Source organism: Mobula hypostoma, chromosome 4 (genome assembly GCF_963921235.1).
Source record: "Mobula hypostoma chromosome 4, sMobHyp1.1, whole genome shotgun sequence".
Lineage (NCBI taxonomy): Eukaryota > Metazoa > Chordata > Chondrichthyes > Myliobatiformes > Myliobatidae > Mobula > Mobula hypostoma.
In genome coordinates this window covers 30,931,412-30,958,988 of record NC_086100.1, presented here as the reverse complement: position 1 = coordinate 30,958,988, position 27,577 = coordinate 30,931,412, and the positions used below count along the sequence as shown (strand labels likewise).

Sequence of the window (27,577 nt, the reverse complement as noted above, 5' to 3'; positions counted from 1 at the left end):
AGAGGGAAGAATAATTAGCGAGAAGTGATCATAACTCCCTAAATTTTAAGATTGCTATAGATAAAGGATAAGTAAGATCTTGCAGATGAGTATTAAATTGGAGCAGGGAAAATTATGAGATTATTAAGCAGGAACTATGGAGAGTTAACTGGAAATTGCTGTGTTTGGGCAAGTCATCTGACATTTGAAGGTTGTTTAACGCGCACATATACAAAGTTCAGGACATGTGGGTTCCAGTAAGAATGAAGGACCTGGAATCCTGGATATCAAGAGAGGTGGTGAATTGAGTCAGGAAGTAAAGGAAAATTACATAAGGCTTAGAAAGCTGAAGTCAAACCGTGCCCTTGAGGATTATAAAGAAATCAGAAATGAACTCAAGAAAGGAATTATGAAAGCCAGGAGGGGCCTTGAAAAATACTTGGCAAGTAGGGTAAAGAGAATCCCTAGGCATTGCACTCCTACGTCAAGAGCAAGAGGATAGCTGGGTAGGACACTCCAAGATAAATGAGGAAATATGCTTGAAAGTGGGGAATGTGGATGAGGTTCTAAGTGAGTACTTTGCATCATTATTTATCAAAGAAAAGGGTGTAGAGTATAGGGAGATCAGTGTGGAGTATACTAATATGTTGGGAGATCTCAAGTTGGTTCCCCACATGATGTAAGTTTAATGCCGAATCCCTTGAGGTCCAGAATAATGTCTAGGTCGTGAACAGCACTGGAATTATAACTTTCAAAAGGTAAAGTTGTTAGAAATTTTACAATATTTTTTTCAAAAATAATGAAGAGCACAATCGAAAGAGAAGAAATTAACAAGTTTGCAGTTCTGTTCATAATCTCAGCAACCTCCAGTCCTTTCTTTGTCATACTGATCCTCATGACCTTATTCAATAACCCGACCACTGCTGAGAAAAGTGTATAATTCTTCACTAAAATAAATAACAAAGGACTAATTACTTTGAATGCCAATACAGCTATCTGTTTGTGTAACAGTCTTGTATTCATTTGCTATCTTTGCACCTGTACGGTTTTGTCTGTGTTTAAAACTACTTAACCTATCATCGCTTACATTATTTTCAATGAAAACCAATTTCCAATTGTTCACTTTTGGTAACGTCTGATGACAGTCATACGCGATTGATGTCACAGACTTTTCTTTTTAAGGAGTAAAGGTTGTCCTGGCACTTGCCCGAGAATGCTCAGTCACATAACTAGGATAGCTAACTGCTATCTATATTGACTTTGCTTTACTTTCCACTTAACATTATGTTAATATTATTAAAACTCCCTTGCAATCTTTGACACTTCAGGCTGGAAATTACTGATCTAAATTATTAATACCATTCAATAATTTAAAATTGAACTAAGATCTCAATGAATCAATTACTTCTGTCTAAAAATAAACTCTAACCCTGTAATATTCTGTTCACAGTTCAGAGCTTTAAATAAATTTCTGAACACTCTCAGGTGTGTGTGTGTGTGTGTGTGTGTGTGTGTGTGTGTGTCCGCGTCCTTTGAAGGATAGAAAGTTATAGGGGGCTTCAGTGAGTGGAAGAATATAGATTTAAAGGGGAAGATCAAACCTGTTGTGAAGGATGGAATTGCTTAGAAATTTCTCGCTGGTCAGAAATGTCTCCCTTATATTGGCAGTGCATTGAACTCTTTCTCTGCCTTTCAACAGACACCAGCAGAACAAATCTGAAAGGCGCAGTAAAAGTGCTATTGCCTCTATTTTGTGAACTGCCAGTTAGGGAAGAGTTTCTGCACCGCAGAGCATAATGCTAATAAAGCAACCTTGAACAAAATCAAAGCCAAAAGTGATAAAATTAAAGGAATTATATCTAAATGTGCACAATATTCAAAATAATCAGGAAGAGTTAATGTCACTTGGAGCTAAAGAGATTTGATTCAAAATTCATCAGAGATTTCTACAGATGTACTGTGAAGAGCATTCTAACTGGTTGCATCACCGTCTGGTATTTTATATATATCTTGTAATTCACAGTTTTTAAAAAATATTATGTACTGTAATGAAGTGCTGCTGCCACGAAGCAACAAATTTCATGGGACGGGGCAAGGGGTGGTGCTGCTGTGGACACTTACTGCTGCCTCTGTGCCCAGATGTGGAAGGGTGGGTAGGATCAGTGGGCGATATTAAATCTGATATATTCTGATTCAATATATTTCAAATATCAAGAGTTGTAGAATGTATATTTTAAAGGATTTATGAGATATTATCGTAGAGCTTCTGCAGCAACTTCATAAATGTGAATGTGGGTGGAGCTGGTGACAAGGTGAAAGCAGGGGGAGTGGTCAAACCTTCCACTGATTGGTGGGCATGGTGGGTAGTCTAAACCCAAAGACACTCTCCTTCTTGTACTGCATCTCTGTGGGAAGGCAGTTTCATGCCTAGTGTGGCAAGCTCCATGCCCAGAATACCTATTCTGGACTGGAAAGGATCAAGGACAGTGCAGACTTTAAATTAAAATCAATTGATCATATTTAACCTGGCTCAGCAGGTAGATTTCCAAATACTAAGTGTAGGAAAATCTGAGGAAATGTTAATCATTGGACACCCCTGAAGTACTCTGAGACCTGTATTTGGCTGAGTGGACTTCAGCAAATGTTTGTGAATCCCAAGCTTTGCCAATACAGGTTAGTAAAAATCTGATAGTCTACTGCTCTAAATGAAGGATTAGGGTAAATACATTTTGATGACATGTCCTGAGGAATTTTGCTATTTTGTTTTAGTCAAAGTCATCTATGTGTAGCTTTAACTCATTTTGTATTTATACTTATGGAAGTGATAAGATCTGTAAATATGAAGCACCCAGAAACACGAACCAGCCTTGTGCCTAATTTCTTTACTTGCTTCCACAAAGCATGTTACAACATTACTTGGTTCTTTCCAAGAATCCCTATGGTCTTTTAATTCTTGCAATTCTTCTTAACATGCTTCACCAATATGTAAAACAGATGTATATTTCTGGGACAACTTGGCCAGAAATGAAACCTATGAAAAATGATATGAAGCTTGCAGCCCAACACCATTACCATTACAGTCTTCTAGACGACGATTTTGGAAAAACTCAAATGATATTGGGCTTTGCTGATCATAAAATGATCCAAAAAGATTCAATGTATCCACTGATCTGTGAACAACTGCAGTACAATCAGTTTTTGTATGGTAGCAATATGTGGCCTTGGAGTCCTACACAGATAGTGCATGGAAAAGACCCTGAGTTGACACTAACAACTGACTACCCTTTTAAATAGTCTTATATTAATCCAATGGTTATACAAATCATGGAATCATAGAGTCACATAAATGGGCCCATTACCTATCATGTCCATGTGAACCTTTACGCACCTACAATACAAACTTTCTTGCTATCAACAGTACACTAACGTTTGTAGCCCTACCACCTACTTCACTGAGTATGTAAACTTTTTAATCATTGCTTGCTTGGTATTTTTGTTAATATGTAGTATCTGTAACTTAATAAAATTAATGGTTGAAATTACATTATTCACCATTTACGTTGTGCCACTTAAGAATTGTAAGTTTGCGTACTCTTGGGTAGATTTAGAATCATAATATGGATGTACTTAGTTCTCATTGGAAACTGTTTTCAAAAACGAAAAACTAAAAAGCTAAGTTAACCTTCTTAATGACATTTAAGCACACATTACATACAAGTGACTATAGATTTGATTCTCTTACATGTTGCATCGTGGAAGCCAATAAATTAAAATAACAAAGATTTTGTTGTTACAATGGTGCCAAAATTATTCTTTTGATTTTGGTTTTCTTAATGAGTTACAGGTGTAGATGATTAAAAAGGGAGTATCCTTTTCAGTGCCTGTTCTCAGTTCTGTAACTCAATAGCCAGACAGCACGTCACATCTGCAAAACAGAGGCCAGGCCACAGATTTATTAAAATTGCTGTTTGACTGCTGCAAGCTAATTGTGTGTTGAGTGACTAAGGACTGAAGTAATCCCCACAGGAAAAGGGCAAATCTTTTTGCTGGATGAACTTTGTAGCAAAGCCAAGGTGACCTACAGAGAATGCACAGGGTCCAAATTTTGTTCAAATATAGGTATTATTTTCTCTCCAAAGGATTGCAGGCTACCTTTACCCAATTTTCCTTCTTGTCCCCTCATCTTTGTGAGCACCAGAATACACATTTCCTTTATTCAGAACAATGCAGGACTGTTTTGCTTTTTGGATATTGCTTGCAAGTAAGTCCAGCCCAATTTTTGGCAGATGCGCAGTTTCAGTTCAAACTCTGCACTATTCCAAATAAACTTGACTGAACCTTGCTGGCAAATGCTGGCTGTTCTGCAGTGAACTGCTCGCATTTATTGCAAGAATGGGACTTCAGTGCTTCTGAGGAAGTCATCAGCTTGTGGATCTGTTCCACTTGGTGAATTGGTCAGTATGCTCTGCTGCTTGGCGCTGCTTGGAAGTCCAAAGACAGAGCACAAACTAGGGAAAGTTCCCCAGTACTTACAATGGCAGTTCTGCTCACTGACCCAGAATTCACAAGACCTTTTAACTTTATAGCTGTGAGGGATGGTAATTTTCTTTGCTTTTCATTACCTGCATGCAGTACCCTTATTCTTTTCAAAAGTGGATTTATTTTGATTTTTATGAAAACTCCTATTAAACTCTTGTTTGTTTTGTTTTTATATCGATTTTGCATATTTGAAAATATCAGAAGCAGTACAACACATTGGTAAGTTTGACTGATGCTAGACATTGCTGTTGGTGAAAAGGATTTCTCAGCAGTATTATGGGTGGGTTTATTCTATCCCACCAATATAACCCGATTACTAATGTGGTGGCGTTTGTTGCCAGCTTATTGCTCATTGGGTGAAGGGGCGGTCTTGACCAGAAAATTATAGTCTAAACTGGGTAAGTAAGGACAGTAGGAAATCCAGATGGCAAACATTACTCAGGCCAATGCATCTACTGCACCTTGAGATTCACAATGCTTTTATTTTCCAAAATTAATTACATTCACAGATCTCAGTCTCCTAAGGCATCAGAAACCCTTCAAAAGTCCTTAGAATCATAGGATTGTTAAAGACAGCATGAAGCCCACTATGTGTACTTTGGCTTCCAGTACAGTAATACCATCAAGTCCCAATCTCCAGCTTTCAAGTACCTATCCAATTCTCCTCTGCAGGTACTGACTAATATTGTTTCCACCACTCATAGATGCAATGAATTCCACATCCCAACTACTCTCCAAGTGAAAAAGGATCTCCTTACATTCACATTCTGTCTTTTTGTCCTGGTTTTTGGATATGGGAACAGTCCTGTTCATCCATTCTAAAGAAGTCATTATCTTATACACATCTAACAAATCTCCTCTCAACCTTCTTTGGTTGAAGCATAATAATTAATTCATTTTGTCACTTTGGTATTTTAACTGACTTGAAGTGATGGCAAAATTTATACAAAAAAATCAATAAAACTTTTACTTCTTTATCAAGAAGAAGACATGCATGGCGCATCACTCACCTCTCCTCTATGTGCCCTGGGGAACATTCAGTGTGGTTACTGTTTCCAATGAAATTCCGAATTTCAGTAAAGTAGGCATCTTCCTTGTCATCCAGAATGGCACTGCTACTGTCTATTTCTGAATGAGGTGAAGATGTTGCAGTTCCTGGAAAAAATAATTGGTAACATACAGTGTTATGACTAAAGGCTGGGGAACTGGACAAAAGAAATGTGAAAAACGTGCATTCGGTTACTTCTTGGGGATCAGCCAGAATCCATGCCCATTCATAATTGACTTTTTGAGGTGGTTGTAGCAGAAACAGTTTGATTTCTTGGCAAATTATTCTTTTTATTTATTGATTTTTCAGGGATGTAGGCATTCCTGGCAAAACTAACGTTTATTGCCCAATCCTTCTTGCCTATGAGAAAGGTGGCGATCTACCATCTTAAAACAATGCAGTTATTCAATGTTGATGCACTCCCATAATGTTGCTTGGAAGAGTATTCCATGATTTGAACCTAGCTTTGATGAACGACTGCCAAATGATGTGTCATTGGATGGTGTTGTTCGCATGCATTTGCTGTCTTTGCTCGTTGAGGTCAGACATTTGGGAGATGATGTCGAAGTAGCCTGGGCGAGTCCCTAAAATATATTTGTACATACTGTAATCACAATGTGCCAGTGATGCAAGGAACGAACATCCAGTATGATTGTGGGACTGCCTATCAAGTGAGGGAGTTTCTGAATTTCTCACAAAAAGAAACGGTTGGTAGATTTACCATCTCAATTAAATTATCAAATCAAATATTTGATGCTGTTAAAATCTGGAAATTAATTTTGGCAAGTTATGTCTATCATTTACAACATTACTAAAACAAGGAGATAAAGGCAAAATAAGGTCATCACCTCAGGTCAAGGGTTCTTTCATTTTTGTTGGAGAAATGTCTTGATGGTTATGAGCTTTTAGTGCTCTGGATCCTCGGTGGCCTCATATGTGGATGGAAAGATTTTTGGACACTATGGCGATAATGAAACATGGTGATTGTGCAGGGAAGTGTGTTTTAGGGATGGGATCAGAGAATGAGCTACAGTGGGGTAGTCAACTCAAAGCTGCTACAGACAGGTAGCTGGGTGACTGTCAGGAAAGGAAAGGGGTGTAGGCAGTCAGTGCAGAGTACCCCTGTAGCCATTCCCCTCAATAATAACTATACCACTTTAGATATTCTTGGGAGGGAACAACCTAGCAGGAGAAGTGCAAAGACCAGGTCTTCGGGGCTGAATTTGCCTCTGTGGATCAGGAGGGGAGAGGAGGAGTGCAGTTGAAATATGGGATTCCAAAGTTAGAGGATTTTGAATGAAACTTTTGTTGTTATGTTCCTAAAACAAGATTTCAGATTATGTTTGCATGTATGAAACATAATAGACATATGAAACCCACGTTAGAATGAAGCCTGACCTTATAATATATAACCATATAACAATTACAGCACAGAAACAGGCCATCTCGACCCCTCTAGTCTGTGCCGAACTCTTACTCTCACCTAGTCCCACTGACCTGCACTCAGCCCATAACCCTCCATTTCTTTCCTGTCCATATATCTATCCAATTTAACTTTAAATGACAACATCGAACCTGCCTCAACCACTTCTGCTGGAAGCTCATTCCACACAGCTACCACTCTGTAAGTAAAGTTCCTCCTCATGTTACCCCTAAACTTTTGCCCTTTAACTCTCAACTCATGTCCTCTTGTTTGAATCTCCTCCATTCTCAATGGAAAAAGCCTATCCATGTCAACTCTATCAATCCCCCTCATAATTTTAAACACCTCTATCAAGTCCCCCCTCAACCTTCTACGCTCGAAAGAATGAAGACCCAACTTGTTCAACCTTTCTCTGTAACTTAGGAGATGAAACCCAGACAACATTTTAGTAAACCTCTTCTGTACTCTCTCAATCTTATTGACATCTTTCCTAAAATTCAGTGACCAGAACTGTACACAATACTTGAAATTTGGCCTTACCAATGCCTTTTACAATTTCAACATTACATCCCAACTCCTATACTTAATGCTCTGATTAATTAGGCCAGCATACCAAAAGCTTTCTTCAGCACCCTATCCACATGAGATTCCACCTTCAGGGAACTATGCACCATTATTCCTAGATCCCTCTGTTCTACAGCATTCTTCAGTGCCCTACCATTTACCATGTATGTCCTGTTTTGATTAGTCCTACCAAAATGTAGCACCTCACATTTTTCAGCATTAAACTCCATCTGCCATCTTGCAGCCCACTCTTCTAACTGGCCTAAATCTCTCTGCAAGCTTTGAAAACCTACTTCATTATCCACAACGCCACCTATCTTAGTGTCATCTGCATACTTACTCATCCAATTTACCACCCCATCATCCAGATCATTAATATATATGACAAACAACATTGGAGCCAGTACAGATCCCTGAGGCACACCGCTACACACCGTCCTCCAATCTGACACACAGTTATCCACCACTACTCTCTGGCGTCTCCCATCCAGCCACTGTTGAATCCATTTTACTACTTCGATATTAATGCCTAACGATTGAACCTTCCTAACTAACCTTCTGTGTGGAAAAGTATGATCCAATGTGTTGCTTTTAACAAGAAAACACTTCAAAAAAGGAATAAAGCATTTTTATGTGTCATGTGCTCATAAAAACGAGGCAAAATACCAATGATGCTGAAATATAAGAGTTCTGAAGTCAGAAAGAGGGGCCTGATTCTTAACCATAATCACTCAAAATAAGACTCTCCATTATTTTTGGAAAGAGGCATAAATTTATATATTGTAAGTGAGGTAACATCTTGGGTGACATAATGTGCTTGGATGAGAATAACACCTATACCCTCAGGACATTGAGTCTACTAATTGCTAATTACAAATTAAAACATAGACTCCAAAGTTCTGTTAAAACAGGAACTCAGTTCTGTGCTTACAGGCAGCGTACTGTACAGTGGTTCAATCAGGTATGCTATTAAATCTCAGCAAATTAAAATTATAGCTAAAAATTAAGCTGAAGAAAATACATTAGAACAAAAAAAATTGCGATAACTTGAAGCCTCTAATTACACTTTTGGATGAGACAGTTCTTGTCTGTTCCAAGAATAGAATATGCCTCAAATCTTTGATATGGTAACAACAAGTCCTCTAGGACTTCATCAGCATTAAACCACAGCCTTGTCAGAGTCCAATTTACTGTTCATTTCCCTGGTAGTTGGACTTTCATCATAAGTATTGCTTCACTGACAAGTATTTCCCTTGTTTATCATTATTAAGAGCCAGAAAGGACAGGAAAAAAAAAATCACAACTAAAAACACTAGCTGATAGTTTACTTGTACAACACCTAGTTAACTAAACCAGATTGTCTGAGGTCCAGCTATCCCTCTTGTGAAATACATTGCTTTCAGAAAATGTGGTCTGTAAAGACATTCCGCCAAAATAAACTGCAAAGGTCTTCTTTATTCTTGGTTCAACAGGCCTTGTTCACACACACACACACAAGGAACACTCCTCTTGCTGTATCTTGAAAACAAAAGCTGCGTTTTGATCTGCCATTTACTGGTGTGTGATGATGTGGCCATAATTGTTATGTGCCAAGTCTTTGATATTTTTCAGTAAAACGCCAAGCCAACTTGACAGTCACATTGCGCTACGCTGACTTGTTCTGCTGAGTCCACAAATCAAGGATTTAGAAATATTGAGAGGAAAGGATCTGGAGTTTGAACAAAGGGTAGCAAGACCTGAAGACCATTTGGCCTCCCTGTCTCATTCTGTAGCAGTACGATGATCACCACCATAACTACTCACTGCATTTAGTGGCTGATGTTGCCACTTAATATAGGCAGGAAGCACCTCAATGTATCCTAATCCAGAGTGATACCGAATGGATCTTAACTCGAAATAAATCCTTTATGTGCCAGGCAATGACACTTTAGGAACCCTTGGAGGTCTAAGGTGCAGTCATTGGCAAGTGCATGGGGTGAGGAGTGACTCTCTGTAAAAAATGTCGTTAGTCCTACATTCCTGGTAACTCTCATTCCCTTCCACAAAACCTTTCTGGAGCTTCCAATGCACAGATGAGTGGGCCATCTGATCTGCAAAGGGCCACAGGTTCTGTAAGTCCACATTATCAGCTCGGCCACGCTCAACTGTGAATATTTTAATGCACACTGAGCCACCTTCCATTAATGTACGCATCTCCAATTGCTGGTCCACTTGTTGACCACCCACAGACCTCAACTTCCAAATGTAAGATTCTTTTCCCAATGTTTAATTGCCTGACACAGGACCTCACTCAAGAACTCCTTTAGTCATAAATCCTTATTTGGACCTTCTCTAATACTGTTCTATATCAGAACATTTTCCCAATTTTCAAAACACCTTTTCAAATTTCTCAAAGCAAAGGATTAAAAGATTGCACCTCAGTGATTTTCATTGCAACATATTCCACGTGATGGAATCATTATGACACTTGAGAAAGTTATTTTGTCATCTCATAGGCAAGCAACCTAACCAGTCGCAACACTCAACAATTTCCCCACAACCTTATAAATTATTCTCTATCAAGAGCTCAAGCAATTCCCTTTTGAAAGCACTGATTGACTTTTTCCCATATACAGTGAGTTTCAGGTTTAATGACTCTGAACCTCCTAATATCCAATGTTCAAAATTTTGAAATGATCATTCCCAGTCCATGGATATTCCACCAAATAGAGCAGATTTCCTACAGCTAACTCACCTAAATCCAGTCACGATGACATACATCTCCATCAAATTCCTTTGAAACCTTCTTTGCTCCAAGAAGAACAACCTTATTTCTTCCAATCTAACCTTGTAGCTGCAATCACTTCCACTACGTATCCAAATAAGTGTTTCTATTGTTATTGAAAGCAATTGTTTTCCCTTTTTTGGAATGTCCAATAGCAACATACAACTTCTTCATTAAAAAGGACAGGGATGTTCTGTCAATCAGTTTCCATGTTCCAGCTTGAGCTACTCAACCTGGAAGTAAAGGGTAACTTGTGCCTTACTTTTCCATTTCCTGGCTTGTGTGGAAAATGATCAGCTTCATATTGGGATTTCTTGATTAATGTGGAAGCAGGAGTTTAATCTATAAAGCTATCTTAAGACAGAGCAGGAATGTTACTGTCTAAAAGTTCAAAGTCATATCTTAACCCCAGCCGGGCTGCTTACCTGACATGTTTCCATTCTCATGCTTCTTCAGATGTCTGTCCAGATTGGTTTGCTGACCAAAGCACCTGTCACAGAGGTGGCACTTGAATGGTTTTTCCTTGTTGTGAATGTTGCGTACATGCCGTTGCAAATTGGAGGAGATACTGAATGAGCGGTCACAGTATTTACACCTTTTGGGGGGAAACATAGATATCAAAGATTATACTTTTCCTGCTTTTAAACCCTTGGTACATATTCTATTTTGACTTTTAAAGAAGTATATTGTGTTCTCTTTTTGCACTTATTTAATTTATATATATATATATCTTATTGTAATTAACAGTATAATTTATGTATTGCATTGTACTACTGCCGCAAAACATATTTCACAACGTAGAGTACATCTGTAATATTAAACCTGATTCTGATTCTGAAATATCAGAGGTGACTCACTGGTATTATTTTTGAGAAGTTAAATGTGCTTAAAGTATGTTAAAGGAAATCGTTTTAATTATTGGATTAATGATCTGACCCATATACTGTATAACAAAAGAATTTCCAACGAAACAAGTGTATTTTTATCCTTCTCTCAAATGCACCTGGTCTTTCTTAAACTTTTGATAATTATGTCTCTAATGATTTGAACACAAATTGTGGGAAAGCTGTTTATTTATTTTCCAACATTCCTTCCACTTCTGGGAGGGGTGCCTTGCTGAGCACATGAGTAGTTCCCAACTATGACATGCTGTACCTACATGAAGAATCAACATGATTTTGTTACTACCTCTGGGTGATTTTTTCATTCTGGGCGGCCTGCAAATAATGAACACTGAACTGAATGGAATTGAAATATGGCTTTTGATCTTAGGTTTTATATTCTGTGTTTTCATTCATTTTTTCTGTTGAAGTTTGCATTTTTTTTTGTCCATGGGGAGGAGTGGGGTTTGATGTTGATGTTATTTTTGAATGGGTTGGTTCTTATTTGTTTTGTGACTGCTTGTTGGAAGGACAAATTTCAGGGTTACATACTCTATACATACTTTGATAATAAATGTACTTTAAATCTTTTGAATCCCTCCCTTTTTCACTGTAATCCAAGAGAAGGAACAAGATGATGAAATAGTCAAGTCAAGGTTATTGTTATTTAACTATATATATATATATATATATATATATGTGTGTGTGTGTGTGTGTGTGTGTGTGTGTGTGCGTGTGTGTGTATATGTATGTGTGTGTGTATATATATATATATAAAACCTATAGAAATGAGACAATGTTTCTCTGAACCAGGGTGAAGAACACAGTAGTACACAAAACACACGACAACTTATGAAGGTAAGAATAAAATCTACAGATGAATCACACATAAATAACAAACTAACATGCATTAATATTAAATATTGTAAGGTACAGGTGAGATATTGTAAGGCACAGTGATACTTTGAATACAATGTGGCAGAGAATTCAGAAGCCTAATGGCCCGGGGGAAGAAGCTGTTTCTTATCCTAATGATTTTTGTTTTTATACATCGTAGTTTCCTGCCTGATGGTAGAAAATCAAAGAGGATGCTGGATAGATAGGTGGGATCCTTAATAATACTAGGGGCCCTGCATAGGCAGCACTCCTGATAAGTGTCCTCTATGGATGGCAGGGAGACCCCTGTGATCCTCTCAGCTGTTCTCACAGTTTTTTGTAAGGACTTCTGGTCCGATGCTAGACTGCTTCCATACACGATGGAAATGCAACTTGTCAGGACGTTCTCAATGGTGCTCCTGTAAAATGCAGTTAAGATGGGAGAGTCTTGCTTGCCTCAATCTTCTTAGGAAGTAGAAGCGCTGCTGTGACTTCTTGTTCAGGTCGGTGATATTAAGGGACCAGATGTGGTCACCTGTGATGTGAACTCCCAGTAATGTGGTCCACTTAACTCTCTCTACAGAGGAGCCATCAATTCACAGAGGGGGAAGGTTCACATGCACCTTCCCGAAATCCACAAGCCTTCTCCACATTCAGGCTTAGGTTGCTCTTCTCCACCAGTCACTCCACTTCCTCTCTGTACTCTTTCTTGTCGTCGTTCTTGATAAGGCCAACCACTGTCGTGTCATCCACAAACTTGACACAATAGCTGATTTGTGTTGGGTTTTGCCAGTGGTTTCAAACAGAACCATCATGGAACAGCCCTCAGTGTCATACCTCCACCTAAGTGCTGAGAAATGCAGATGTCAGAACTCAGCAAATAATTCAGAGGGCAAATCTGTTAGTTTGATCAATACTGCACTCCACATGGAACCCAGTCCTGGTGAGGGGATCCTCGATCCCACTTATTTCAACAGAGATTGTAATCATGTGGAGTAAGAAGCAAAGGCAATATAACTTTAAAATATTTAAAGAAAAATAATTTACGTAATCATTTATGTGTTTAGTTACTTCAATTTTAATAGTTCTTAATTCCTTCTGAATGGCAGAGTTGCTTAGTGCTGGACCTGAAATCACAGACCTTGAGCAATGGACCCAGTCAGGTCATAGCTCAAAACAAAGGGGCTTTGTAAGATTATCTTAGATGAAGTAGAGTTTAAGTGGATCATAAACACTGGTATTGACCAGATGGACCAAATGGCCATATATTGTGCTGAGTATTCTATGGCACTTTGTGATTAAAGCCTCTGAACAAGGCACTGAGTCCTACAGTTGTACCCTATCCTGACATGTAACTTGCTCCATTTTCTGCAGCATGGAAGTTATGCAGATTGGGACAATTGGCCCACATCTACATATTCCTTCTCTTTTACACGTTTGCATACGTAGGCCGTCTATGGTTCAATGCCTTTGGCAACGAGACACACGTATTAAGTTCTTTGCTTGCTCTATCCCATGTGTTGCAGCTTCTAAAGAATGACAAACTTGGCCAAGATTTTTCATGCAAAATTATGTCCAGTGATTACATCTTTTCTTCTTCCACGATTAGCCTACTCAATTGCCAGTCCCAAAGGAAGCTCTGTTATCTTCCAAGAAAGATTACAATAAACAAAGCAAATGTTTAATACTGTGCCAATGTGAGCAGTTTAGTCTATCAAGCTGGTAGGACAGGCATCAGCTTTCATACCCTGTAGTCATTTAAAATCCCTTGGGCCTTGGTTGTATTTCTCCATACACGGTTTTACAGACATAAAATAATTATTCTGACTGCTGTTTATGGCAAATGATGATAGTCTTCATCACCCTTATTTTTTTATCTTGCTTCCCTTCAATGACTTCAGAAAACATACATCTGTCACATAATGATGTTTGGCAATTTTTCAATGTGAAAATTATTTAATATGATACTAATTGTTTCAGTCTCTTAAAGCAGTAGAAACCATACAATCTGCATTATGCTTACAGTGACATATAAATCATGGATGCTACAGTCTAGCCACACACACTCAGGAACAGCAGGGGCTTGGGGGAATGCCATGTAGAATGTCCCAAATTATTTTGCCCTGTCTTTATCACTGACAATCTTTTGTTTGCTGATTGCACAGCCTATAATTTGGATTGCACCCTATTTTAGCGTCTTTCTACTGTTACAAAAATCTCTACAGTCATTACCCTTGGGCTGTCCTTGGCTGGACTTCTCATAAGCAATCTTCACTATTACATTACATGTACAGATATGGGTACCGCCAAACCCTGCTGTACTTTCGAAGACTGGGTGAGGATATGGAAGTTTGAAGCAGAAAACGATTAGAGATCTATGTGTTCTGCACTGGTTAAATATTTCATACACTGAGAAATAAGTGGCAGATTTTCAGCTATAAACCAACATTGCAGATTTTACAGATGATTTCCATCGAAATCAGAGGAATTGAAAACCAGGCTGTTTCTGTTTTATTTGCTGATGTACAAATGGTAGTGTGATGCCGGGGGTCATGTTGAAACCATACCTCAATTTGTTTGTTGCATTTACACTTGTGTTCCTGGTTATGCTGTTCACTGAAACGTATAGGATTAAACTTCTTTTGGGAAGATAAGTGGGTTAACAGATAACACCTGGTCTATGTAGTCTGCTGGTCTGGTTTTGCTCAGCTGAAGGGATCAGACAGAGATATCTGGGAATATTTTTGCCTCCTTGTTCAGAGTCGCTCTGGATTTTTATGTCTTTCGAGGTATTAAATAGTAGTTTTGAAGTGGCAGGTGGAGAACGCTGACAGTGTTAAGAAGTGTCTGTTCTTGGAGTAACATGCCCTAGCTACAGAGACTGATCTTTTGCTGTCCATCGACTTCAAATGTATCTAAAACACTGCACATCTTTGAAGATTACATTCAATATGTATTGTAACTATGTGGTATTATACTTGGTTTTGGACTAAGAACTGGGAAGTGTGCTTAGACTAAATATGCACTTTTTGACCAAGATAGATCTGATGAGCTGAACATGCTCATTTCATGGAATAAGAAGCTTTGCTTCTTTTTATATAATCTAGGCGTTTCTAAGGACATGAGGGAAAAAATTACTGAACAAAATGCAGTTAAATTAGTTGAGATTATTCTCTGGATTGCAAACTCCAATTTATTGCATTTATGAAAAGAACAGAGCTGTGTTCTGCGACACACCTATCAATAAGCTGAGTTACCGGCTTCATGTGTAAAAGTTGGGCTGTTCGCATTTCAACACTTGGTGCTCCATTTATTGGAATGAGAGATTGTTTTCTGAGAGCCACAGGTTTGCTTTAAGCACCTTTGAGAGTATTTGGGTTCTGGTCCAATTAGTGGTGATCATTGCAGAGTGCTTCAAAGAGGTGAAAACCATCCACACAACTTGTCAGAAAGTGCAAAACCAAATGGTCCTGACCACCAGATATGATTTAGGGAAGCATTCCTAAATTCCATTTGGGGCATGAGGACCCAATAAGAAAGAGAGTTGTGATCTACAAGTAAAGGCATAAGGTAACCTTCAGACAGTGAGTACGTTTTATAACATTTTTGCGTACAAAATTACTTTACAACATCGGATTTCATACTGCCTTTTAAAATGTGTATTTATGATGGGATTAATAATTGAGAAGCTCTATTTTTTATTAAATATACCAAGGTATAAAATCTCCTTGAAAGCTTAACATGTAAACAATCCACCTACTTCTGAGTATGTTCTGCGAAATAGACTATAAAAATCAGATGTATTTACATAGACTTTACTTTTCAGGGGGTGAGTTCCTTTCAAGTGAAACATTTTGCCAGAGCAGCAACTTCAACACAGGTATGACTTATGGGCAGGGTATTTTCCATTAATACGGCTTTCTCTAACCTGTAAGGTTGCTCTCCAGTGTGTGTCCGAAGGTGCCGGGTCAGGTTTGCAGATCTTGGAAAAATCTTGCCGCAGTATCTATTGAGAGAAGAGAAACAAGGTCAGATGGATTGCTACAAGGAGCAGTCATGGAACTCATACTGAAATGCTTCGTTTTGGTGCACAGGGAATAGGAAAAGATTTTTTTAATGGCATTTGTTATAAATAATGATTCGAATGGTTAATTTCATCTTGAAAGGAAACCTCTTTTTCTAATTAAAGCAATCTGAACATTACACAGGAAACAGAAAAGAGCCTTTCCTGGCAGCTATGTAGTTTGGCTGTCATCTTCTGAAATCAGGAGCAAAAGGGATTTTTTTTTTAGCAGTGCCAAGGCTCCTTGTTTATTAGGAGCACATAGTGGTCACCTTCAACTGTTAAAGTTTTCTGCTGAAATATCTCTTTATCTCAGGCTGCTTAGTTTGAACTCTCTGGCCTTCTTGGCCACCTTCCATCCGTATCATCTCTGGATTAAATGGTGATCTTCTCCAGATCTCTAATTGTTCCCTTGTATATTTAAGAATGATCTGGGTGTTCCTCTGTTTGATTTTCCCTTCCTCTCTTTGGAGAGACATTGGGTTCAGCTCAGCACTTTGTCTTGACTGCAAAGCGGAGAGTGGTAACTTGCTGTATACACAACTCATTTTATCACTGTGACAGAGCTGTCAGTTCTCTGATGCCTTTGTGCTCCCCTTGTGAATCACATATGGAGAATATTTGTGTTCCAAAATGATATAATCAACTATAGACACAACAAACCCAAAATTACTTTTGATTTTTATCCAAGTACACAGTACGCAAATGATAAAATTAGCCATGAACAAATAAGCCAGACCGAATAGTTTCCCAACATTCACTGGCTATAGTACCAGACAAGCAGAGTGAATACTGGCCAGGTTGGAAAATCTCCAATTGTAAACTATTGGTCAGACTTGAGAGCCTCTATCCAGTGCTGGATTTTCTTGATCAGAGTATTTTCATTAAGCACAGAACCAGTCAGACTGAGATCTCCACTGAGTACAGCACTACCCAGAATGGAGTATCTCCAATGATACAGCGTTACTCAGAATGGATTACACTGACAACAAAGATATTGCTTCCTGAACAACCTGGATTTTGGGCTGCTGGTCATGAAAATCACCATGAAAATTCCCCATCATGCACTATTTTTTTGAAATCACCTCTATTTATTATTTCAATTCATAATTCATCAGTATAACTGATGCCAAGATTAAGGAAGGCATTTTGGTTGGTCCACAAATCCAATAAGTCATCGATTACAGGCAATTTGAATAATTTTTAGTGGGACTGCAGAAAATTGTATGGAAGGCATTCAAAGATATTGTTGAAAATTTTCTTGGCAACGACAGAGCAACAAACTACGCGCAAATAGTTCGCAACATGCTTCAAGCATACAAAACCATGAAATGCAACATGTTACTAAAGATTCATTTTCCATTTAGAATTCTTCTCTGAACATCTTGGCACTGTCAGTGATGAGCATGGTGAAAGGTTTCACCAGAACATTGTGGTCAAGGAGAAACAGTAACAGGGCAATTGGAATCCATTAATACTGGCAGATTATTGTTGGACACTTAAGCGAGAAGCCTCAGGCACTGAGTACAAATGAAAATCATCAACAAAACATTTTTAACTTAGTTGAACTATTGCAAAACAGCCACATTATTACGCAATTAAATGCATTATATTCAATAAAAGTTAATTTCTTGTTTCTCCAAGTTCCTAATGGATATAAGAATGAAATTATATTTGTGTTCAGCTTCAAATGGTCTATCATAAACAACGAAAAATGCTGAGGAAGTGACACTTTTGAAAAAATGTGCTGTCCAGTGTTCTCTTCAGTTTCACTACTAGCGAGACTGGAGTGCCACCTAGAATAGATTATGTCCATGGTTCAGTACTACACGGAATGGGTTGTCTCCAATAGTTCAGTATCTGTCAGATTGAAGTATCTTTCCAGAGAGTTGTATGGTCAAGTCAGATAATTTCATCAAGTATTGGAGTTTTTGGTTTGGATTACATCCATTGAGTACAGTCTTGACCATATTGAAACATCTCAATGCCAAGTTGGAGCATCTCTATTATGTATGTATTCCAAAGATTAGAATATCTCCATTGTGTTTAGGTCTTCAAGTATCTCCACTGAGTATAGCAACAGTCAGATTGACTACCTTAATTAGTGTTGGCCAGGTGGAATATCTCTGTAGCAGCTAGACTGAAGCTTCTCCAGTAGCAGTTTGATTGGTTTATCTCCAATTATTATTAGTCAGATCAAAGTATCTCCATTGGTACCTACTGCACATTATGAAAGGTACCGATCATATTGGTGTGTCACTGCTAGTACTGACATGGCTGGAGTAGGTGCAGTAGGTGCCACACTGGAATATCTCCAATGATACAGTATGCTTAAGTGGAAAGACTTCAACGATTCCAATGTTCAGTAGAACACAGTAATGTAAGCAACTTATAACTTGTATTTACATCCTGAAACTTACTGTAGTAGTCTGATTAGAAGTATCTGAAGACTGAAGATTTTATTAAAGTAAGTGAAATAGCTCATTGAGGTTGAGGCCAGTTTGAAGTTGGGGTCGGCAGAGATACTCCTCTCTGCTTCTAGCATCAATCTTATCATTATCACCATACTGCTAGGCTGTCCAACCAACCTCAAATCCGAAGAAGCTATAATCTTTTGCAACTAGACGCTGAAAAGACCACAGCAGTATTCCCACCATTAAACGGGGACCTTCCCCTAAGTTCCATCTCATTGCTTGGATCTCTGTTTAAGTTTACCCTGGCTGTCCACAGATTCAAGCCCCACTTGACTCTCAGATGAATTTTGAGGTCCTTAATCAGTTCATCGCCATGGCTGCCTTCTTTGAATTCCAAAACAGTTTGCCTCTGAAATATTAACTCTCACTTGCTCTTTTTTATTCTGCATAACCCAATCATACAGATTACAGTGATATAGGGTTTTGAACCAAAATGTTGCTTGTACTTTTATTCACGTACAATCTCATGAAAGGTCTTGGCCTGAGACATCAACTGTTTATTTCCTTCCAAAATACCTCCTGCATTGTTGAGTTCCTCCAGCATTTTGTGTGTGTGTGTTGCCTTTAATCCCAGAGATGCTGCTTCAATGTTCAATTGTTCCAATAGTCCACTCCCTTTGACCCTTACATCTCTTTCCAACTCTAGTTCTCTGCAAAATCTTCTTCTTGAGAATACACCCCATTTTATTAACTATTAAAAGTGGTGCAAATAATGATCAATGTAATCTGCTCCAAAGTTATTGCCCAAGTGAAAAATCATATACCCACTCAAACCAAAGAATTGCAATTTGTCTAATACATAAGCAAACCATAGATTGCACAAGGAAACTATTCTATTTTAGTTCAAATCATGGATCATTATGGTGAAATAATAGACTAATTAGCCAATAAGTTCAACAGCTGAACAATCCTACCAGTACCATTCATTCTCCAAGTCAAGATGAAGATAGGGTTGTATTAGATGATAAGTGTTAAAATGAGTAATACAGATTCCCGATTGATATCTGGAATCAAAATAACTCCCATTAAGCCATTAGAACAAGCTCATTTACTAGATAGTAGCTACTGTAAACAGGCATACGGCAAATGGCTGCCATGCAGTGAAGCTGGTGGAATCAGGCTTGATCTGAGAGTAAACAACAGGAATTCTGCAGATGCTGGAAATTCAAGCAACATACATCAAAGTTGCTGGTGAACGCAGCAGGCCAAGCAGCATCTATAGGAAGAGGCGCAGTCGACGTTTCAGGCCGAGACCCTTCATCAGGACTAACTGAAGGAAGAGTGAGTAAGGGATTTGAAAGCTGGAGGGGGAGGGGGAGATGCAAAATGATAGGAGAAGACAGGAGGGGGAGGAATAGAGCCGAGAGCTGGACAGGTGATAGGCAAAAGGGGATACGAGAGGATCATGGGACAGGAGGTCCGGGAAGAAAGACAAGGGCGGGGGGGGTGACCCAGAGGATGGGCAAGAGGTATATTCAGAGGGACAGAGGGAGAAAAAGGAGAGTGAGAGAAAGAATGTGTGCATAAAAATGAGTAACAGATGGGGTACGAGGGGGAGGTGGGGCCTTAGCGGAAGTTAGAGAAGTCAGTGTTCATGCCATCAGGTTGGAGGCTACCCAGACGGAATATAAGGTGTTGTTCCTCCAACCTGAGTGTGGCTTCATCCACGGAGGCCGTGGATAGACATGTCAGAATGGGAATGGGATGTGGAATTAAAATGTGTGGCCACTGGGAGATCCTGCTTTCTCTGGCGGACAGAGCGTAGATGTTCAGCAAAGCGGTCTCCCAGTCTGCGTCGGGTCTCACCAATATATAAAAGGCCACATCGGGAGCACCGGACGCAGTATATCACCCCAGCCGACTCTCAGGTGAAGTGATGCCTCACCTGGAAGGACTGTTTGGGGCCCTGAATGGTGGTAAGGGAGGAAGTGTAAGATCTGAGAGTAGAAGCATTCTCCTTAAATGGGGCACGAGAGAAGTCAGGAAGTTTTCCACAAAAAAAGTAACCAACTGTCAATCAAATCTAGCAGATAAGACTCAAGCTCCAGTTCATTGTTGAGTGATCCAATTTGGTTTCCTATAATTCAACATAATTTTAGCGAGAGTTTACTGAGGTCTGGCTTCGAATAGCTGAGAATCATTCTGAATCTCAATTGTATTATATTTTCCCGAGGTATGAGGAAAAATGGCTGCCATTCTCTTTATTTCATAATGGCAATTTGCAGAAGTAAATGCAGTGAAAATCTAGCATGATTCTCGATTTGAGGGAAATGTAATTACCTGCAGGTGTACCGCTCCTTGCCCTTTCGCAGCAGGCTTTCTGGAATGACGGACGGGGGTGCCCTAAAATCAAACATTGAGGGGACAGACCGGAGGAGGTCATTGGCTTCTGGCTTCAATGAACTGAAACCTTCCAGCTTCTCTGCCATGTTCTCAATCGCTGACATCTGACGTGCAGGGAAAGAAATGGAGGGGAGAGAGAAAAGAAATTACATTTCATCATGAGTTACACCTAAGTGGAATACACAAGTATTTGCTCTCACATCTTGGTTAATTATATTGAGGCTTGCAAAACAAAATACATACTGACAAAATACAATCTTCGAAATATTTAAACATAAAAAGTAACTTTATTGTTCGTAAGTAAACCTCAACAGCTTTGTCTATTCTTTCACTGCACGTGGGGAAGTTGTCTTCTTTGTTGGGGATTTATCAGTGATGTTTCTTTTAAATTCTGCTCCACTTTCTGTCAGGGAGTAGCTGATCTAGTTATTCTCCCCCCAATTAATTGTTTGCATTTAAAGTAAATACCGTTATTCTATAACCTGCCAACTGATCCAGCCGCCCACTCTCTTCTTTCACACTATATGTCTCGGCCCTAGCTACAAATTGCATTGTACAAGGCACCTCTGCCAATTTGCAAAATGTCTTTCATCAAACATTTGAAAATCTCTAAGGAAAGTCTAGATGCATTTACTTGTCACACAGCAAATATGAAAGCACTGGAAGGCACTGGGGTCTGCCTGTGCTCAAGCTTTATTCATAATCATTCATAGCTGCTAAAACATTCCCTGCACAATGCAACTGGACAGCACATTTGTCAATATGAATGATACTGACATCACAGATCAAAGGGCAGACATAGGTAATAATGATGCTGCTGTGTGCTACAAGGGAATTCTTCCCACCACCAGCCAATCTTTTATCAATCTGTACAGATACATACACAGTATAAGCAAATATATATATTTGTGCTGTGTGTAATTTTAAATAAAATATTGCTCTCTAGGTTCTGTGCAAACCATGTTTTAACAAAAATACACTTCCACTAAAATCAAGATGACTGATTAGAGATTAAGAAATGAGATGAAGCTTTTAAGTTATGATACCTAGTTATGGGAGAAAGGTGGAAAGGTCTTACACTTACTAGTTAAGTGAAAGGATAATGAATACACAGGAAGTTATTTTATTATTAATTCATCATCAGAAGCAGCTTCAGGAAAATGGTTTTGAAATAAATGATACTAAGAACCAGAACAGTTTTTTTTCACCTAAATAAGATAGGTTGTTACTATGCCTACCCATTTTAGCAGGGTAATATCCATCGACCGAGAAGGGGATTTAACTTTAATACAATTGCTTGGGTTCAGGAGAAGGTTGATGGGAGGCAGATATTTAGGCAGCAGGTATTACATCATGTGAGAAACTGGGATCTGTTCGATAAGCCTTGTTGGAAATGTCTGTGAAGTCTCTTAATTTAACCAATATTCTGCAGTTATTACTACTTTAAAAGTGCTTTAAATTTGATGCAGTATTTCTATCATCATTTGTTCCATAAATTAAAAATCAACCGATTGCTATTATAGTCAAAACCAATCAAAGTAATAGAAGAAATAATTTAGTAACTACTGCGAGGTCCAAATAGAATTAGAAAACACTGTTACACTTCAAAAAGATAAAGTATTTGGGCAAAATTACATTTAATATTTACCATCTGTGTGTGCCTGCAGTTCTCACTGCAGCTTTATGTGCTATGGTTACTATTTGGAAAATTAGTGATAATAATTTTAAAGGTGATCATAACAAATGTTCACCCCAAAATAATGTGACCATTTTTTAACTATCAGGTATTGCAGGAGGAAGGAATATTCTGGTCACTCAGTATGGCAAAACTTGTAAACACATTCTTTCTGCTTTGTGTATAGAATAAACATAATAACACTACCATTCAATCAATAGTCCATGAGTAGAAAGAATGTTTTACGCTTTAGCAGGGGGAAGATAAGCTCAAACAGTTCTGGAAAAGGATAAGGACTATTCTCGGTATCTGGGTGAAGCTGGACTGACCTAACTGCTATACTTCCAAGATCATTCATCTCATTACAGGACCTTGGATTATTTCACTGACCAGCACAAAACTGGAAAATGAAGCATTCCCACCAGCCTTGTCTCATCTAGATCACTGCAGATGAAGAATAATCTAGGACCCTTTGTATTTGTAAATATAAAGTGATTGATTATATCAATCAATATGATATGATCAGGCTTTAATTGCTTATCAAATTCCTAAAATAAATGTATTTACATTAGAAGAAAATATTATCTTTCTAAAGTATTAATTTGATAAAAACAACTGGTACAAAAAAGCTTAATTTTCTTTTAAAGGGAACAAACTCTCAGCAGTTACAAAGCTATATAGATGTAAGACATACTTAATATCAGTAAATGGCAGTATTACTTAGCAGCTAAATAATTTGTGATTTACTTTCTCACAATCACTGATCTTATCTCCAGCCAGATGTCTGAATAAGGAAATAATGCCACTCCCTCCTAATCCCATTGAGGCTGGTAACCTTGTACTGATGCAATCCAGTATTTAACTCTATTCCCAGCACAAATCAAGTATGCAGACGACGCCATTATTGGACAAAAGCAAATATTTATAAACTTTTTTGTGAAAGCAAAGATATGATCAACAATAGACTAAGCAATTATCACAGACTCTGCTATTCACTGGCTCTAATCTATAGGTGACAGAAATAAATACAAGTGGGTTTTGAGAGGTCCTGATATCAGTTCAGTTACCAGATGGAGTGATTTAGAACTCAGTCTACTGTGTGAATTACTTAAATACTGCTTGTGATTATGGTAATGCAATCTGATCCTGAAGTAAAATGGCAAGCATTTACACTTTTATTTAGAGGAGGGGAAGGAAGAGAAGGGAGTGTGGGAGATTTTAAATCATCCTGAGTTATGCACCAATTAATAAACCTTTCATTTTGATCCTTATGAATTATGGTTTGGAATTATAAGCAGAGGAACTTACCCAAATTCTTTGATCTGGCAAGCGGAACTAGGGAGTAGGACCAAAATACAAAAATAAATTACAATCCACAAATTGTGACTCTTTCAGCTGCCATAATTGTTTACAAATGACAAATGATATTGTTTGCATTGGCCTCTGATGAGACTTTCTTTCCCCAAAAGCATAAATACCAGTTATTAAGTGGTCTCAAATCAATTCTTTACAATGTGCTCTAGATTTTAGATTAGGAGTCCAAGTTTGTACCTTTCCTCCCAACATGAGCCGAGGTGCAATGTCAAATAAATAACGTTCAGGATAGCTAGATTCTGAAGCATCACCATTTCTGTTTAGTTTGGTGATCTGAGCCCCCTTGCTCTGATGGCTTAACTGGAATCCAGATATCAGTCAGGAATCTGTATTACTCTTTTTTTAATATTTATCCTCTAACATAACCCTATACTGTTGATGCTTGAAATATTAACTAACCTTATCAGACTTATCTACTGTATATTTTTGAAGTCACTGTTGCTAATATTTACTGAACTTACTGAGTAAGGCTCAGGTATCGTTCCAAACAGAAAATATAAACACGGTGGTGCAGCTAGCAGAGCTACTGTCTCACAACTGCAGTGACCCTGGCTTGATCCTGGCCTCTGGTGTTATTGGTGTTGACTTTGCACATTCTCCCTGTGACCCTGCAGGTTTTCTCCAGATGTGTCTGTTTCCTCCCACATCCCAAAGACTTGCTGGTTGCTAGGCTACATGACATCTGCCCCAAGTAAGGTCTGGGAGGGGGAGAAACTGATGAAAATGTTCAGAGAATAAAATGGGGTTAGTATAATGTTAATGTAAGTATTTGCATGATGATTAGCAGGGGCTGTTTCCTTACTGTGTAACTTTAGTGCACTACGCTTCTATGAACATTGAAATTTTTCCACACAGTGGATTAAGAACAGAAAATATTGTGTTTAACATGCCCATCAGCATCTGTGAAAAGAGAAACAATTCAAGTTTCAGTACTGAGACCTTTCAATTGACAAATGTTCTCAGACCTGAAACTTTACCTAATCTGCTTAGTACTTCCAGCATTTTCCATTTTGTTTTTATTTCCGAGATCTAGTGACCGCATTTTTTTTAATTTTCATTGACTCTGTAGATCCCCTCCCATTATCAAACTTCTGGATTATCAATACTTAGAGCTCCTGAGAGTTATAAGGTAACCAGGAAGGTTCTTAAGAAGGGACTTAAGAAAGTTAGAATGGGAGATCAGAAGACCTGCTGAGTAGGATTCCCACAAACCTCAAGTGTTCTACATTTCTGTGAAGAACAGGAGGATGACTAGAGTGAGTGATAAAGGGGTAATACGTTTGGAGGCAGGGGAGGTATGGGAGTCTTTAAAAAAATACTTTTCTTTGTTGTTTACCAAGGAGAGGGATTTTGACGAATGTGAAGTCAGCTTAGTACAGGCTAATATGATGGGGCTTGTCAACATTATGAAAGAGGATACGGTGAACTTTTGAAAAACATTTAGATAGATAAGTCCCCAGGACCATATGGGATATTTCCAGGTTACAACGGGAAGTGAGAGAAGAAAATGCTGCATTTTGGGTGATGATCTTTGCATCCTCACTAGAAGTAGTAGCAGATGATTGGATGGCAGCAAATGTTATTCCTTTGTTCAAGAAAGGTATAGGGAATTATAGACCAGTAGGTCATACATCAGTGGTGGGCAAAGTCATGGACAGGATTCTTAGGGATAGGATTTATGAGCATTTGGAGAAGCATAGTCATATTAGGAATAGTGAGCATGGCTTTGTGAAGCACAGGGTGTGCTCCGTGACCCTGACTGAATTTCTGGAGGAGGGGTCAAAACAAATTGATGAAGGTAGACCAGTGGATGTTACATATGTGGATTTTGGTAAGTGTTTGACAAGCTTCCCCATGATAGGCTTTTTCAGGAAGTCATGAAGCTTGGGGTCTGGAGAAGCTTGGCCGCATGGATTTAGAATATGTTTGCCCACAGAAGTGGGGGGTGGGGGGGAGTAGATGGAGCATATTCTGCCTGGAGGTCAATGCTAGTGACTAGTGATGTTCCACAGGAAACTGTTCTGTGACCTCCAATCTTAGTGATTTTTATAAATGACTTGGATGAGGAGTTGGAAGAGTGGATTAGTAAATCTGCAGATGATATGTAGGTTGTTAGTGTTGTGGATAATGAAGAAAATTGTCATAGATTACTACAGGACAGAGATAGGATACAGAGCTGGGCAGAGAAGTGGCAGATAAAGTTCAATCTGGAAAAGTATACAGTGATACACTTTGGAAAATTAAACTTGAAGGTAGAGTAGAAGGCAGGATTCTTAGCAGTGTGGAGGAACAGAGAGATCTTAGGTTCCAAGTACATAGATCCCTCAAAGTTACTGTACAAGTTGATAGGATGGTTAAGAAGGCATATGTCATAAACACAAAATAATCTGCAGATGCTGGGGTCAAAGCAACACTCACAACACACTGGAGGAACTCAGCAGGTCGGGCAGCATCCGTGGAAAAGATCGGTTCTGGCCCGAAACGTCGAGCGATCTTTTCCACGGATGCTGCCCGATCTGCTGAGTTCCTCCAGCGTGTTGTGAGTAAGGCATATGTCGTGTTGGCCCTCATTAACTGTGTGATTGAATTCAAGAGCTGTGAGATAATGTTGCAGCATCAGAAATCTCTAATTTGACCACGCTTGGAGTATTGTGTTCAGTTCTGGTTGCCTCATTGTGGAGTAAAAATGTGGAAGCTTTGGAGAGGGTGCAGAAGAGATTGGAGTAGAGGGCATGTCCTGTGAAGATAGGCGGAGTGAATTAGGGCTTTCCCTTTGGAGTGATGGAGAATGAGAGTTGATTTGATAGAGGCATAGACAGAGTGGTCTGCAACCATCTTTTACTCAGGGAAGCAAAGGCCAATACCAGAGGACATCCATTTAAGGTGAACGGTGGAAAGTTTAGGGGAGTAGGGGAGTTGTCAGAGTAGGATTTTTTTTTTACACAGAAAGGGGTGGGTGCTTGGAATGTACTCATGAGGGTGGCAATAGAATCTGATGCAATATGGAAATTTAGGGCATCCTTTGATAGGCACATGAATGTGAGAAAAAAGGAGGGTTCTGGGCTATGGAGGGAAGGACTAGATTAATCTTGGATGAGGTTTATATTGGTTGGCACACCATTGTGAGCCAAAAGGCATGTACTGTGTAGTTGTGTTCTATATTCTATGTTTAAATTACTAATAATAGATCCCTTGTTAAGGTATCCAATATCATTAAGCTGTATAAATGAAGAACAGTGACAGCAATAAACATGAATATTTTGATTTTAAAATTAAATCATAAATTAATTTAACCTTGAAAATTCTGACATGAGAAGTATTAACTTTGTGAAGGCTTAATTAGAATTAAAGCGACAGCATAAATCCAAGTTTTCCTATTTTACAACATTTGCTCTCCCTTTCAATGAACTGCCCAGCCTAATTCATGAGTTTAATGAATGTTAAATATACAGTTACAACATCAGAGCAGGAGTCAAGTTAAATTTTATAACTGTCGGGTTGGGCTCAATATTTCAGATAATGTATCATTTCTTAATGCATGCATTACTAAATGACAATAAAAGAGGACTACGTG

General features: G+C 38.7%; 1 protein-coding gene across 11 annotated transcripts in view; it reads right to left on the bottom strand.

The window, feature by feature from the left end:
• The window catches only part of mecom (MDS1 and EVI1 complex locus), an 812,694-nt gene that overhangs the window by 20,613 nt on the left and 764,504 nt on the right, over positions 1–27,577 (bottom strand). For all 11 annotated transcript variants that reach the window (XM_063045502.1, XM_063045505.1, XM_063045507.1 and 8 more), the window contains 5 exons: positions 23,938–23,964; positions 20,892–21,058; positions 16,003–16,080; positions 10,743–10,912; positions 5,529–5,673 (listed from right to left, as the gene is read on the bottom strand). In XM_063045502.1, coding sequence (XP_062901572.1) covers positions 5,529–5,673; positions 10,743–10,912; positions 16,003–16,080; positions 20,892–21,058; positions 23,938–23,964 — 587 coding nt within the window. The remainder of the gene's footprint in view (positions 1–5,528; positions 5,674–10,742; positions 10,913–16,002; positions 16,081–20,891; positions 21,059–23,937; positions 23,965–27,577) is intronic.